Here is a 16,588-nt window from a genome sequence, read left to right as displayed (position 1 = left end):
TGCGAATGGTGGAACGGCAAATTGTGCGGAGGGTGTGGAGAGTCTACAGAAGGATCTAGATAGGCTGGACGAATGGGCCAGGAATTGGCAAATGGAATTTAATGTTGGCAAGTGCGAGGTGGTCCACTTTGGTAGGAATAATGGTAGGAAGGATTATTACTTACGTGGCGAAAAACTGCAGCAGGCGACGGTGCAGAGGGACCTCGGGGTCCTTGTGCATGAGTCACAAAAACCCAGCTTGCAGGTGCAGCAGGTGGTCAGGAAGGTGAATGGGATGCTGGCCTTCATAGCGAGGGGGATTGAATATAAAAGTAGGGAGGTCTTGCTGCAGCTGTATAGGGCATTGGTGAGGCCACAGCTGGAGTACTGTGTGCAGTTTTGGGCGCCGTACTTACGCAAGGATATTTTGGCCTTGGAGCGAGTGCAGAGGAGGTTTACTAGGCTGATGCCGGAGTTGAGGGGGTTGAGCCATGAGGAGAGGCTGAATAAATTAGGCTTGTACTCGTTAGAGTTTAGAAGAATGAGGGGAGATCTCACTGAGACGTATAAGATGATGAATGGGATGGATAGGATAGAGGTGGAGAGACTCTTCCCGCTCAGAAAGGATAGTAGGACTATGGGGCACAGCCTCAGGATAAAGGGGGGGCGGTTTAGAACGGAGTTGAGGAGGAACTTCTTCACTCAAAAGGTGGTGAATCTCTGGAATTCTCTGCCCGTTGAAGTGGTGGAGGCTACCTCGCTAAATATTTTTAAGACGCGGGTTGATGGGTGTTTGATAAGAGAGGGGATTAAGGGTTATGGGGCGAGGGCGGGAATGTGGAACTGAGCCACGACAGATCAGCCATGATCTTATTGAATGGCGGGGCAGACTCGAAGGGCTAGATGGCCTACTCCTGCTTCAATTTCTTATGTTCTTACGAACTGCTTAAGGGAGTCACCAAGGGATGGAATCAGTAACTATAGAATTGAGATTTTGGCAGGGACAGATGACAATTTCAGTCTTCTCAATACTTGATTGGATTAAATTTCTGCTGATCTAGAACGGGATGTCAATCAAGCAGTCTGACAATTCAGAGATAGTGAAGGGTGTGGAAGAGAGTGGTGTTGACATTGAACTGCATATCAGTGTGCAAATGGAAAAATTGTGTTTTTCAGGCAATACTGACAAAGGGCAGCGTGGAGGTGAGAAACAGAAGGGAGCCAAAGATAGATCTTGGGGGACAGCAGAGGTAACAGTATAGGAAAGAGAAACAAAGCTATTGAAAGTGGTATTGTGGCTATATATAAAAAGGAAGGAATCATCCCACCCAACTGGATAGCTTGGAGAGCTGGATGAGGATGCTAGTCAGCTATGTCAAAAAACTATTACAAAACATTGTTGTCATAATTTCATATAAATATTGAAAATAAACAATCAGCATAAAAAGGTACGTTCTTCCTGATAGTTTTCCATACAGTGGAAAAAGGTAACTTATGCCGGGAAAAAACAAGAAACTCAGCAGAGCAAAGCAGGTAGTAGAGATTTCAGATCGTGTGTCGCCAGCTTAGTCATGGCAAATAACAGAGTATTGTCCACCTCACACTTCCAGTTTTTATTACACCCTACAAGCCATCAAGCTTATCTCTCATATGATTTTGAAGTTCTCTTTCCTCACCTACTGCAGCAGCTTCTTGATGTGCCAATACCGGTTGGGGCTGTGATTTTGGTTCTATTGGGAGAGTGATAGGAAGACCGTCTGGATAGAGGTATATTCCAGTCCAGTTTTCATTTTCCTTCACATCCTGGGCTTCAAGGCAAAATATACAAACTGAGTATACATCATAGGAGTACTGATTGAGAGAATGACACGTGGCAAAGGAGAAGCATAGAAAAACGTTTGAAAGACCAAAAATATGAAGTTTAGACACAAATAAGAATTACAAAGAGAATGTGTGCAAAACTGCGCAAAAATCAAAACCAGACAGTGGAGGACAAATAGAAAAACAATGGAAGATCAGCAGCATGGCATAGGAGATGAGCAAAAGCAGATATGGCCATATCTTGATTTGCATTTTGTAGCTGTCAAATATATTCAAAATGGTTTTACTGATATCAAATGAAGTGTCTTGGAAACTGTTACAACAGTAAATGCACTAGTCTAAATGCAAGCTGTTGACAGCCACTCAGCCAACCTCAATCACCCCAGTTCACAAAGGTGCACAAAGTCATCTACATTTATTTCAGAGACACTTCACCCTACTCAACTCTTGATTTGATTTATTATTGTCACATGTATTAACATTGTGGAAAGTATGGGGGCACAGCCTCAAGATAAAAGGGGGGCAGTTTAGAACGGAGTTGAGGAAGAACTTCTTCACTCAAAGGGTGGTGAATCTCTGGAATTCTCTGCCCGTTGAAGTGGTGGAGGCTACCTCGCTAAATATTTTTAAGACGCGGGTTGATGGGTTTTTGATAAGAGGGGGGATTAAGGGTTATGGGGAGAGGGCGGGAATGTGGAACTGAGCCACGACAGATCAGCCATGATCTTATTGAATGGCGGGGCAGGCTCGAAGGGCTAGATGGCCTACTCCTGCTCCTATTTCTTATGTTCTTATATTGTTTCTTGCTTTACAGACAAAACATACTGTTCATAGAAAAGGAAACGAGAGAGATCACAGAATGTAGTGTTACAGACATAGCTAGGGTGTAAAGAAAGATCAACTTAATGCAAGGTAAGTCCATTCAAAAGACCCTTGTCAGACCCCACTTGGAGTACTGTGCACAGTTCTGGTCGCCTCACTACAAGAAGGATGTGGAAGCTATTGAGAGGGTGCAGAGGAGATTTACAAGAATGTTGCCTGGATTGGGAGGCATGCTTTATGAGGATAGGTTGAGGGAGCTTGATCTCTTCTCCCTGGAGAGACGAAGATTGAGAGGTGACCTGACAGAGGTTTATAAAATGTTGAAAGGTATAGATAGGGTGGATTCTCGGAGGCTATTTCCCAGGGCTGAAATGGTCACTACGAGAGGACACAGGTTTAAGGTGCTGAGGAGAAGGTGCAGAGGAGATGTCAGGGGTAAGTTTTTCACTCAGAGGGTGGTGAGTGAGTGGAATCGGCTGCCGTCGGTGGTGGCAGAGGTGAACTCACTGGCGTCTTTTAAGAGACTTCTGGATGAGTACATGGGATTTAATGGGATTGACAGTTATAGATAGGCCTGGTAGGTATGGATATGATCGGCGCAACTTGTGGGCCGAAGGGCCTGTTTGTGCCATAGTGTTCTATGTTCTATAAAAGTCTGACAGCAGCAGGGAAGAAGCTGTTCTTGAGTCGGTTGCTACGTGACCTCAGACTTTTGTATCTTTTTCCCGACGGAAGAAGGTGAAAGAGAGAATATCCAGGATGCGTGGGGTACTTAATTATACTGGCTGCTTTGCCAAGGCAGTGGGAAGTGCAGACAGAGTCAATGGATGGGAGGCTGATTTGCCTGATGGATTGGGCTTCATTCACATCCTTTTGTGGTTCCTTGCAGTTCTGGGCAGACCAGGAGCCATACCAAGCTGTGATACAACCAGAAAGAATGTTTTCTATGATGCATCTGTAAAAGTTGGTGAGAGTCATAGCTGACCTGCCAAATTTCCTTAAGTCTTCTGAGAAAGTAGAGCCGTTGGTGGGCTTTCTTAACTATAGTGTCGGCATGGGGGGACCAGAACAGGTTGTTGGTGATCTGGACACCTAAAAACTTGAAACACTCAACCCTTTCTATTTCGTCCCCATTGATGTAGACGGGGCATGTTCTCCTTCCTGCTTTCCGAAATCAATGACAATCTTCTTCGTTTTTTTGACATTGAGGGAGACGTTATTATTGCTGCATCAGTTCACCAGATTCTCTATCTCATTCCTGTACTCTGTCTCGTCAGTGTTTGAGATCCGACCCACTACAGTGGTGTCATCAGCAAACTTGAAAATCCAATTGGAGGGGAATTTGCCCACACAGTCATAGGTGTATAAGGAGTACAGGAGGGACTGAGAACACAGCCTCATGGGACACACTGATCATGGAGGTGTTGTTGCCTGTCCTTACTGATTGTGGTCTGTGAGTTAAGAAGTTCAGGATCCAGTTGCAGAGGGAAGTACCGAGGCCCAGGCCATGAAGTTTGGAGATGGGTTTTGTGGGAATAATGGTGTTGGAGGCTGAGCTACAGTCCATAAATAGGAGTCTGACATAGAACACTACAGCACAGAGGCCTTTCAGCCCACAAGTTGCGCCGATCATATCCATATTTGTGGCTGAGGGGATGGTGCAGGAGGGAGGGGTTCAGGTTCTTGAGCAATTGGGGCTCATTCTGGGGAAGGTGGGACCTCTACAGGAGTGATGGTCTGCTCCTGAATCAGAGGGGAACCAATATCTTGGGGGGAAAATTTGCTAAGGCTATGCAGGGGGGTTTAAACTGATTCAGAGGGGGGATGGGGTCTTGAGTAGCAGGGGTGAAAGTGAGGGGGGCACAGATGGGGACTGCAATGAACGGCATCGTGGGGGTGAAGTGGAGCAGGGTTTGAAATGTGTATACTTTAATGCGAGGAGTATTCGCAATAAAGTGGATGAACTTGCAGCGTGGATCAGTACCTGGGACTTTGATGTTGTGGCCATTTCAGAGACATGGATAGAGCAGGGTCAGGAATGGTTGTTGCAGGTTCCGGGGTTCAAATGCTTCAGTAGGAGTAGAGAAGGAGGTAGAAGGGGGGGAGGGGTAGCATTATTAGTCAAGGATTGTATCACGGTGTCAGAGAGGAAGTTTGATGAGGGCTTGTCTGTTGAGGTAGTATGGGCTGAGGTTAGAAATAGGAGAGGAGAGGTCACCCTGTTGGGAGTCTTTTATAGACCTCCTAAGAGTTCTAGAGGGATTGAGGAAAGGATTGCGGAGACGATCCTGGATAGGAGTGAAAGTAATAGGGTAATTGTTATGGGGGACTTTAACTTTACTAATATTGACTGGAATAGCTATAGCTCTAACTCCTTAGAGGGGTCAGTTTTTGTACAAAGCGTACAGGAGGGTTTCTTGACTCAGTATGTTGACAGGCCAACTAGAGGTGAGGCTATATTGGATTTGGTGCTGGGAAATGAGCCAGACCAGGTGCTAGACTTGGAAGTTGGGGTGCATTTTGGTGATAGTGACCACAATTCGGTTACGTTCACCTTAGTGATGGAAAGGGATAGGCAGGAACCTCAGGTCAGTAGTTTTAGCTGGGGGAAGGGTAATTATGAGGCTATTAGGAGAGAATTAGGAAGCATAGGTTGGACCAGGAGACTACAGGGTCTCGGGACGTCCGAAATGTGGAGTTTTTTCAAGGAGCAGCTACTGCGAGTCCTTGATATGTATGTCCCTGTCAGGCAGGGAGGTATTGGTCGAGCTAAGGAACCGTGGTGCACTAGGAAAGTTGATTCGCTGGTTAAAAAGAAAAAGGAGGCTTATGTCCGGATAAGACTTGAGGGCTCAGATAGTGCACTAGAGAGCTTTAGATTGGTTAGGAGGGAGTTAAAGAGAGAGTTAAGAAGGGCTAAAAGAGGACATGAGAAGACTTTGGCTGATAGGATTAAGGAGAATCCTAAGGCGTTCTATAGATATGTTAAGAACAAAAGGTTGGTTAGGGCAAGATTAGGGCCAGTTAGAGACAGCAGTGGGAATTTATGTGTGGAACCGGAAGAGATTGGAGAGGCATTGAACCAATATTTCTCTTCGGTGTTCACGCAGGGGGACATAAATGTAGCTGTGGAGAACACTGGGTTACAGGGTTGTAAACTGGACAGTATTGCGGTTGACAAGGAGGACGTGCTAGTTATTCTTGAGGGTTTGAAAATAGATAAGTCCCCTGGGCCGGACGGGATTTACCCTAGGATTCTCTGGGAGGCAAGGGAGGAGATTGCAGAGCCTCTGGCTCTGATCTTCAGGTCATCGTTGGTCACCGGTATAGTGCCAGAAGATTGGAGGTTAGCGAATGTTGTCCCATTGTTTAAGAAGGGGAACAGAGACTTCCCCGGGAATTATAGACTGGTGAGTCTTACTTCTGTTGTGGGTAAGGTTTTAGAAAAAATTATTAGGGATAGGATTTATAGTTATTTGGAGATTAATGAAATGATTAGAGATAGTCAACATGGTTTTGTGGAGGGTAGGTCGTGCCTTACTAACCTTATTGAGTTTTTTGAGAAAGTGACCAAAGAGGTGGATGGGGGTAAGGCAGTTGACGTGGTGTATTTGGACTTTAGTAAGGCGTTTGATAAGGTTCACCATGGAAGCCTTCTGCAGAAATTGCAGATGTATGGGATTGAGGGTGATTTAGGAAATTGGATTAGGAATTGGTTGGCGGATAGGAGACAGAGGGTAGTGGTTGATGGTAAGTATTCGACATGGAGTTCAGTTACGAGTGGTGTGCCTCAGGGATCTGTTTTGGGGCCACTGCTGTTTGTAATTTTTATAAATGATCTGGATGAGGGTATAGCTGGGTGGATTAGTAAATTTGCTGATGACACCAAAGTCGGAGGTGTAGTAGATAGTGAGGAAGGGTGTCTTAGTCTACAGAGAGACTTGGTCAAGTTGCAGAGCTGGGCCGAGAGGTGGAGGATGGAGTTTAATGCGGAAAAGTGTGAGGTAATTCACTTTGGTAGGAATAATGGATGTGTAGAGTATAGGGCTAACGGTAGGACTCTGAATAGTGTGGATGAACAGAGGGATCTAGGTGTATGTGTACATAGATCCCTGAAAGTTGGGAATCAAATAGATAGGGTTGTTAGGAAGGCATATGGTGTCTTGGCGTTTATTGGTAGGGGGATTGAATTTAAGAGCCGCAGCGTCATGTTGCAACTGTACAAAACTCTGGTGCGGCCGCACTTGGAGTATTGTGTGCAGTTCTGGTCCCCACATTATAGGAAGGATGTGGAGGCTTTGGAGAGGGTGCAGAGGAGGTTTACCAGGATGTTGCCTGGTATGGAGGGGAGGTCCTATGAGGAGAGACTGAGGGATTTGAGGTTGTTTTCCTTAGAAAGAAGGCGGCTGCGAGGGGACCTTATTGAAACATATATGATGATCAGAGGTTTGGATAGGGTGGACAGTGATAGCCTTTTTCCTCGGATGGAGAAAGCTAGCACGAGGGGGCATAGCTTTAAATTAAGGGGTGGTAGTTATAGGATGGATGTCAGGGGTAGGTTCTTTACCCAGAGGGTGGTGAGGGATTGGAATGCCCTGCCTGCTGCAGTTGTGGATGCGCCTAGTTTGGGGGCGTTTAAGAGATCCGTGGATAGGTTTATGGATGGAAAGGGTTTGGTTTAGGTTAGAGGATCATTGTTTTTTTTAACTGGTCGGCGCAACATCGTGGGCCGAAGGGCCTGTTCTGCGCTGTAATGTTCTATGTTCTATACCTACCAGGTCGATAACCCTCAATCCCATGTACTCATCCAGAAGTCTCTTAAAAGTCTCAGCGAGTTTGCCTCTACCACCACCAACAGCAGCTGATTCCACTCACTCACCACCCTCTGAGTGAAAAACTTAGCCCTGACATCTCCTCTGTGCCTGCTCCCCAGCACCTTAAACCCATGTCCTCTCGTAGCGACCATTTCAGCCCTAGGAAATAGCCTCTGAGAATCCACCCTATCTATACCTCTCAACATCTTATAAATCTCTATCAGGTCGCCTCTCATCCTTCGCTTCTCCAGGGAGAAAAGACCTAGCTCCCTCAACCTATCCTCATAAGGCATGCCACCCAATCCAGGCAACATCCTTGTAAATCTCCTCTGCACCCTCTCAATAGCTTCCACATCCTTCTTGTAGTGAGGCGACCAGAACTGCGCACAGTACTCCAAGTGGGGTCTGACAAGGGTCTTATAAAGTTGTAGCATTATCTCCCGACTCCTAAACTCAATCCCTCAATTAATGAAGGCTAGCACACCATATGCCTTCTTGACCACATCCTCCACCTGCGAGGCCGATTTAAGAGTCCTATGGCCCCAGACCCCAAGGTCCTTCTGCTCCTCAACACTGCTAAGAGTCCTACCCTTGATATTATACTCCTTCATCTCACTGGACCTGCCAAAATGGACCACTACACATTTATCTGTGTTGAAGTCCATCTGCCACTTCTCCGCCCAGTCTTGTATCCTATCTATGTCTCGCTGCAACTTCTGACATCCCTCCAGGCTATCCACAACACCACCAACCTTCGTGTCATCGGCAAACTTACCAACCCTTCCCTCCACTTCCTCATCCGGGTCATTTATGAAAATGACAAACAGCAAGGATCCCAGGATAGATCTCTGGGGCACTCCACTGGTGACCGAACTCCATGCAGAAAAGGACCCATCCACAACCACTCTCTGCCTTCTGCAGGCAAGCCAGTTCCGGATCCACAAGGCAACAGCCCCTTGGATCCCATGCCCTCTCACTTTCACACATAAGTGTCCTTCTTATCTAGATGTTCCAGGGTTGAATGCAGGGCCAGGGAGATGGCGTCTGCTGTGGACCTGTTGCTACAGTAGGCAAACTGTAGTGGATCCAGGTAATCTGGGAGGCTGGAATTGATTTGTGCCATGACTAGGCTTTTGAAGCACTTCATAATGATGGATGTCAGAGCCACCGGCCAATAGTCATTAAGGCACGCTGCCTGGTTCTTTTTAGGTACCGGGATGATTGCTGTCTAAGGAGATAGAGACCTCAGATTTTTATAAAGACAGGTTGAAGATATCTATGAGTACCACCACCAGCTGATCCGCATAAGATCTGAGTCCTCATCTGGGTACCGTCATCCGGGCCAGTCGCTTTCTGTGGGTTGACTTTCTAGAGGGCTGCTGTGACATCAGCAGTGGGTCCCAGATACAGCTTCAACCAGGTTCTCCACCTTTTCACAAGTTCCAGTTTATACTGGGTCTTAGGCCTTTTCCATTCCATATTAAAGCTACTCTCCTTCCTGCCTTCAACACAGTTAAACTAATGTTCTTCCATTGTCATTTTGTTAAATTGGTACTTGTCTCATTTTATCCTATCTCCAGGTATTTATATTCACACTAATTGCTGCTCAACCCCCACCCCTACTGCTTACATGAGCATTCTTCTTCTCCAACCACACGCCAGGGAAAAATCCTTCCTTCATTTACAATGTCGAACCTTGTAAGAATTTTGTATATTTGAATGAGATACCTCTTATTCTTCTAGGCTTCAAAGAATATAAGCCCAGTCTATTTAATCTTTCCTCATAGGACAATCCCTCCATCTCAGGAATTAGTTTGGTGAATCTTTGTTGCACCCCCTTAATGGAAAGTATATATTTCCTTAGGTAAGGAGACTGCGCCAGATGTGGTCTCACCAAGGCTTAACATAATTGCATAAGACATATTTACTCCAATTCAAATCCACGCATAATAAGAAGGCAAATGTTATGTTGATCCTTAATTGCTTGCTGTACTTTCATGTTATCTTTCAGTGACTCATGAACAATGACACCCAAGTCCGTTTGAAGTTCAACATTTTCCAGCCTCTTTCAATTTAAGGAATACTCTGTATTTCTGCTTTTTCCGTATTGTATTCCATCTGTCAACCTTTTGGCCACTCACTTAGTTTCATCAAATCCTCTTGAAGCATCTTTGCAACCTCCTCAACTCACATTTCCACCTGGTTTTGCGTCATCTGCAAAACTGTAAATATAACATTTAATTCCCAATTCCAAACTATTGATATAGATTGTGAATGAATAACTGGAGTTCAAACATTTGTGATACTCCATTGGTCATCCAACCTGAAAATGATCAATTTATTGTGGACGGCACAGTGGTTAGCAGCGCTGCCTCACAGCGTCAAGGACCTGGGATCAATTTCAGCCTTGGGTCACTACGTGAAGTTTTCATTTTCTCCCTGCGCCTGTGTGGGTTTTCTCTGGGTGCTCCAGTTTCCTCCCATATTCCAAAGATGTGTGGGTCAGGTTGACTGGCCACGGTAAATTGCTGTTTAGTTTTAGGGGGAATAGAAGGGTAAATACGTGGGGTTACGGGAATAGGACCCAGGTTTGTTCTTGATGGAGGCTCGATGGGGTGAATGGCCTATTTCTGCATTTTAAGGATTCTATGATTCTATTCCTACTCTCTAGTTTGTCTGTTAACCAGTTCTCATTACATACAAGTATATTCCTCAATGCCACATGCTTTAATTTTGTTTACTAATCTCTTGCATGGGGCCTTATCAAAGGCTTTCTGAAATGCTTGTTCATTTCACCCTCAAAATAGTCCAACAAACTGATTACACATTATTTCCCTTTCATAAATCCATGTTGACTCTGCCCATCTGACCAGCATTTTCTAAGTGTTCTGTTATCATATCTTTATTATAGATTCTAGCATTTTCCCCATTACTGATGTCAGATTAACAAGTCTGTATTTCAGTTTTCTTTCTCCATCATTCCTTAAATAGGGGTTACATTTTCCAGTTTTCAATCTGCACAGACCATTCCAGAGTGTATTGAATTTTGAAAGATTACTATCATCTCCATCTCTTTCAACATCTTTAAATGTAGATCATCAGGGGATTTATCTCCCATCAAATTTTCTAATACTTTTTATTTGCATCTTGTTGCACTAGTTCCTAGATTCTCCATTATTTCTGGGAGTATTTTAGTGTTTCCTTCAGTGAAAATAGACAAAGCATTTGCTAGTTTCTCTACTATCTTCTTACTCCTCATTATAAATTCTCCTGACTCCACTTGTCATGAACCCACATTTGTTTTTGCTAATCTTTTCCTTTTTGTGTACCTATAGAAGCTTTTACAATCCATTTTTATGTTTCTCACTCATTTACTCTCATTTTCTGTTTTACCTTTCTTAAACAATTTCTTGGTCCTCATTTGTAGAGTTCTAAAACACGCCTAATCCTCAGGCTTACTAATTCTTTTGACAACTTTATATGCTTCTTCTTTTGATCCAATACAATCCTTGATTTCTTAAGTTAGCCACAGTTTAAACTCTTCTGCTCCTGGGTTTTTGTGCATTAAAAAATGTGTTTTGTTGTAAACTATATATTAGTTACTTAAATGTTAGCCTTTGCCTGACTGCCATCACATCTTTTAATGTAGTTTTCCAATTCACCATAACCAATGGGAGAGGCTGAATAAACTAGGCTTGTACTCATTAGAGTTTAGAAGAATGAGGGGGGATCTCATTGAGACATATAAGATGTTGAATGGGATGGACAGGATAGAGGTGGAGAGGCTCTTCCCGCTCAGAAAGGACAGTAGGACTAGGGGGCACATCCTCAAGATAAAGGGGGTGCGGTTTAGAACGGAGTTGAGGAGGAACTTCTCCACTCAAAGGGTGGTGAATCTCTGGAATTCTCTGCCTGTTGAAGTGGTGGAGGCTGCCTCGCTAAATATTTTTAAGATGTGGGTTGATAGGTTTTTGATAGGCAAGGGGATTAAGGGTTATGGGGAGAGGGCGGGAATGTGGAACTGAGCCACGGCAGATCAGCCATGATCTTATTGAATGGCGGGGCAGGCTCAAGGGGCTAGATGGCCTACTCCTGCTCCTATTTCTTATGTTCTTATAGTTTCCCTTGTTAAGATTTAAGACTAGTTTCTGATTGAACTACATCACTTTCAAACAATGTAAAATTGTATCACATTATGGTCACTCTTGCTGGAAAGATTAATAGGCCCTTTTTCATTACACATTACTAGATCTAAAATAGTCTATTCCCTAGTTGCTTGCTCAACGTCCTGATCTAGAAAACCATCTTGCATATATTCCAATTCTTCCTGCATGACATAATTTACCCAGTCTATATGTAGGTTGAAATCCCCATTTTTTTGTATTATCCTTGTTACGAGCACATCTAAATGACTAATTTACATTTGGGGCACCCAACCCCCTGTCCCCTCCCCCGCTCCAAGGTAATGCTCTGGGGACCATGGCAGATGTTGAAATTTCAATTCAATTTAAAAAACACTAGGGAGTTTGGTGATGTGTAAACAACATCCATCAATATTTTCAGAGTTTGCTGTTTCTTAGTTCCACCTTAAATGATTCAACTTCATCTTATCTTTAGATACAAGGTCATTTTTCACTACAGTACCAATCCCTCCTAAATTAACCAAACTACCTCACCATCTTTTCACAGTTTTCTGTCCTTCCTTAATGTCTCATGGATATTCAGGTTCTAGCTTTGATTTCCTTGCAGCCACGTCTCTGTAATGGTCATCAGGTCAGACATACAAATGTGTCAGTTTATCCGGCCTGTTGCAATGTTGCTGGAATTCAGATACAGAGCCCTTAATTCAGTCTGCAAACCCTGGTGGCCCTATCTGCAAACACACTGTCCCTGCCATTCTCGATTATCATTCCTTTATTGCTATCGGATTACCTCCCTGTTATTTCCCAGTTTCACATCTCACTCCTCCACTGCTATTCATTTATCCTTTCCACTAACATCTACAATCCTCCCATTGCTACCAAATGTACTTCTCCTCTGACTACTTTCTCTCTCGTCTTGCCAATCATTATCACTCGCTTCCTGTCAACAATTTCCTATTCTTATCCATTTACCTCCATTCCTTTGCTCAAAATTTGTTTCCCTTTCCCATTAGCCTGCTTCATGTCCTTCCCCTATTCTGCCTTCCTTTGTGAGCCATTTCATTAATCCCTTTGCAATGTATTCCTCATCCCTGCCGCCAATGCCAAACATTACCACCCCCCCCCCACCATCCTACCTCCCACCTATTCTTTTAAGGTGATGTCTTACTCTGACACTCCGAGTATTCTCAAAGTTAATTGTTAACATTGTCACTTCTGTGTATTGCATGCAGAAATTTTCAGTTTGATGGGTGCTGCGTATACAGCAAGCAATTCAGCCCAAATACTGCAGGTCATGCAGGTTTCAGATTTCCAGTATATTCAGGTTTTTTTTTCCAACTGTCTTAAAAATCACCATATAAAATGCTACTTAAATTGAGCTCAAAAAAAAATGAGGAAAGTCATTTGGAATGATGCATAATCCTTCATCATATCACAGTACCTGTTCTAGGCTCGGACTGCTCGTTAGACTTAGCTGTGTCACCAGCTGAAATATGAAACAGCAGGAAAAGTGTGAGAATGTCAATTTTGAAAGTCTCACACTCATAGCCTCCGCACCCAACTCCCTTCCTTCTCCCACCCAGGTAATGCTCTGGGGACCATGGCAGATGTTGAAATTTCAATTCAATTTAAAAAACACCAGGGAGCAAAAAAGGCTAACGATAACTATGAAATCATTGCCAATTGTTGTTAAAAGAAACACCTGGTTCACTAACGCCCTTTAGGGAAGGAACACTGTGCCCTTAATTGGTCTGGCTAACTGACAAAATCCACAGCAATATGGTTGACCTCAAAATACCCTCGGAAATGGCCTAGCAAGCAAGGGCAATTAGGAATGGGCAATAAATGCTGACTCAGCCAGCAACACTTGTATCCCATGAAGGAATCCTTAAAAAAAACAGACAAATGGCTGTATATCTGGTAGATATGGTTCTGCTGAACCTGCAATGGATGAGCATGCCAGCATTCATTCACTATTGAACCTGACACAAAAATTGACTATTTGAATGAATTACTAATGCCATTCAAACTACACCACAACATAGAATGCATTCAGGAAAGAGCTTAAATACTGATAACAAATAAAAAGAATATTGAAAACAGCAAGGTAGTTATTCAAAAATGTAGTCAGAACATAAGCATAACAGCCAGTCATCCATGTGGAACCATAAAGTACTATTATAAATCACATCTTACTAGAGCATTGAGAAAAAAACCGTTTATCCCAACCACAAGCTCATGGTGACAGCAGATTCCAGATGAAAATATGTGATAAGAAGTTTTAACACATAATAATCTTGTCCAGAACTTAATTTGATACAAATATTGCAAGCATCGGCATTTGTATACAAAATTTGATGGAGAAAGCAATCTGTTTTTGACCGGATCAATTTGATCAGTTATGTGAGCAGCTAATTGATTTTGTTATTCAAATCTGGGAACTTCTAAGAACTGTTTTTGGTGATATTTAAAGAGCTATGGTTCCTTCTAGTATTACTGCCACTGTGATAAGAAATACAAGAAACACTGCTTACTAAACAAAGCGAATGAAGGGAAAAGATAGAGTCTTTAAGATATCATGACACAAAGGAAGGTCATTCAGCCCACTGGCTCACATGCCAGCTCTCTGTAGAGCAATCTATTAAGTCCCTCTTCCCATTTCAATCCCCAAAGCCCTGCAAGTTGATTTCCCTTCAAGTGCTCATCCAATTTCCCTTCAAAATCATTCATTATCCCCACTTCCACCAGCCTCATAGGCAGCGAGTTCTGGCTATTACCACTTTTTGTGTAAACAACTCTTCTCACATTCCCCTACAAATCATACCCAAAACCTTAAATTTGTGTCTTTTAGCCATTGTGCCTTCAGCTAATAAAAACAGCTACCTTGTCAAAATCCGTCATAATTTGGCAAACTTTCCCTCAACCTCCTTGGCTTCAAGGAAACCCCAGGTTCTTCACCCTGGGAGCTAAAATTATCCATCCCTGTAATCATTTTGATAAATTTCTTCTGCCCCCTTTCAGGGATCCTCACATAATTCCTAAAATGTAGTGACTAGAACTGAACAGAGGCAGTGATAGATGTGCGCAGCCTTTTTAATTAGAGAAGAAAATTTCCAAATGCAAAAAATTCTGTTTGGTAAATTAAGAAAGAACAACACAAAGGTGACTCTGAAAATCTGAAAAATGAAGATGCATAATTGGGCATAATCAATATATATAATTTTCATTGATGGTGTAACTAAATAAAGGGGCAAACGTGTATTCCTGGGAACTACAGAGTTGACAATGTGGGACTAAAGAGACAGTAGAAATGTGATATCATGTTAAGTTCTGTGAAAAGGTCAGGGAGCGTAAGGAGATAAAATGCACCATGGCTGCATCCAGAGAATACAGCTGTATGTTGTTTCTTCACACTGAATAGGCAGAGGAAATCAAACCTGTCAGGAAGTTCAAAGTCTCTCAACAGGATGGGATAGTTAGATGCAAAAACTTGCAAAGGATAGACAAATTCAAGAGTAATCATATATGGTATTTACTTTAATTCACAAGGACAAGGACCATAAGATGTAGGAGCAGAAGTAAGCCATTCAGCCTATTGAGTCTGCTCTGCCATTCAAGAGATCAAAACTGATCTGATGCAATAATTCCAAACTACACTTTCCCACCTCATCGCCATAATCCTTCATTCCCTTACTGATTAAAAATGTCCACCTCAGCTTTAAACATACATAACAACCCAGCTCTACAGTCTCTGCAAAAAAGAATTTCACAGATTCATTGCCCTCACAGAAGAAAATTCTTATTTGTCCTAAATAGGCGGCCCCTTACTCTGAGATCTGGTCCTAGACTCGCTCACAAGGGGATTTAATCTCTCAGCATCCGAGGCTCCTACACAGAGAAACAAGTTCTATTTCAAATACAGTAGCCACTTTTGTGACACAAACGGATAAACTTCCAACATATGAGTTAAAGCGTTTGAAAAAGCATCTCCATCAATGGGTGGAAAGAAAAAATGATAAAGAAATGTAACAGATACTTGTCTGTGATAGGGCCAGTACCTGTATTTGGAGCAGCTTCAGTATTCTGCACTGTATGTTCTGGCTCTGCAGCAACTGAAAAATAGAACCAGAAAACTTCAGTGGAAAAAGTTTTGATGAGGGAAGTACAAAACCACTGTTTTAAAACAAATAGGGTTTTTCGGAGTCACTTTCATTCCATATTCTCATCCCTGGTCTGGGACTAAAGAGACAATAGAAATATGACCTCATGTTAAACTCTGTATAAAGGTCAGTGAGCACAAGGAGGTAAAATGCACCACAGCGGCAACCAGAGAAGACAGTTATATGTTGCTTCTGCAAACCGAATAAGCAGAGGAAACTAAACCTTCCAAGAAGTTCAAGGTCTCTCAACAGAGTGGGAATGTTAAAAGTATGTGAGAACTTGCAAAGGATAGACAAATTTAAGAGTAATCATATATAGTATTTAGTTTATTTCACAAGAACAAATACCATAAAACTTGGAGCAGAACTAGGCCATTTGGCCCATTGAGTCTGCTTGAGTCATTCATGAGATCATGATTTGATTTATTATTATCACACGTAGCATACAGTTGAAAGTACTGAAAGTGTTGCATGCGATACAAAGCGTACCGTTCACAGAAAGGGAAAAGAGACAGTGCAAAATGTGATGTTATAGTCATAGCTAGGGTGTAGAGAAAGATGATCTGATACAATAATCCTCAACTCCACTTTCCCACCTCATCGCCATAACCCTTGATTCCCTTACTGATTAAAAATGTCTACTTTAGCTTTAAACACATATAGCTCAGCCTCTACAGCCCTCTGCAGTAAAGAATTCCACAGATTCATTGTCTTCACAGAAAACAACTCTCCTCATCTGTCCTAAAGAGGCAGCCCGTTACTCTGAGATCTGGACCTAGATTCTCTAACAGGGGATTCAACCTTTTGGCATCTGAGACTCCTACACTGAGGAACAAGTTATATTTCAAAT

At 43.0% G+C, this 16,588-nt stretch overlaps 1 protein-coding gene across 5 annotated transcripts in view; it reads right to left on the bottom strand.

The window, feature by feature from the left end:
* The window catches only part of LOC145355866 (uncharacterized), a 92,261-nt gene that overhangs the window by 34,569 nt on the left and 41,104 nt on the right, over positions 1-16,588 (bottom strand). For 2 of the 5 annotated variants that reach the window (XM_080208304.1, XM_080208313.1), the window contains exons 11-13: positions 15,637-15,690; positions 13,020-13,064; positions 1,656-1,787 (exon numbers count right to left, since the gene is read on the bottom strand). In XM_080208304.1, coding sequence (XP_080064430.1) covers positions 1,656-1,787; positions 13,020-13,064; positions 15,637-15,690 — 231 coding nt within the window. The remainder of the gene's footprint in view (positions 1-1,655; positions 1,788-13,019; positions 13,065-15,636; positions 15,691-16,588) is intronic. The other 3 variants (XM_080208322.1, XM_080208342.1, XM_080208331.1) reach the window with 3 other exon arrangements.

The sequence above is a fragment of the Carcharhinus amblyrhynchos genome, chromosome 2 (assembly GCF_965287045.1).
Source record: "Carcharhinus amblyrhynchos chromosome 2, sCarAmb.v2.hapA, whole genome shotgun sequence".
NCBI classification, from domain to species: domain Eukaryota; kingdom Metazoa; phylum Chordata; class Chondrichthyes; order Carcharhiniformes; family Carcharhinidae; genus Carcharhinus; species Carcharhinus amblyrhynchos.
This window is presented reverse-complemented; position numbering and strand designations above follow the sequence as displayed.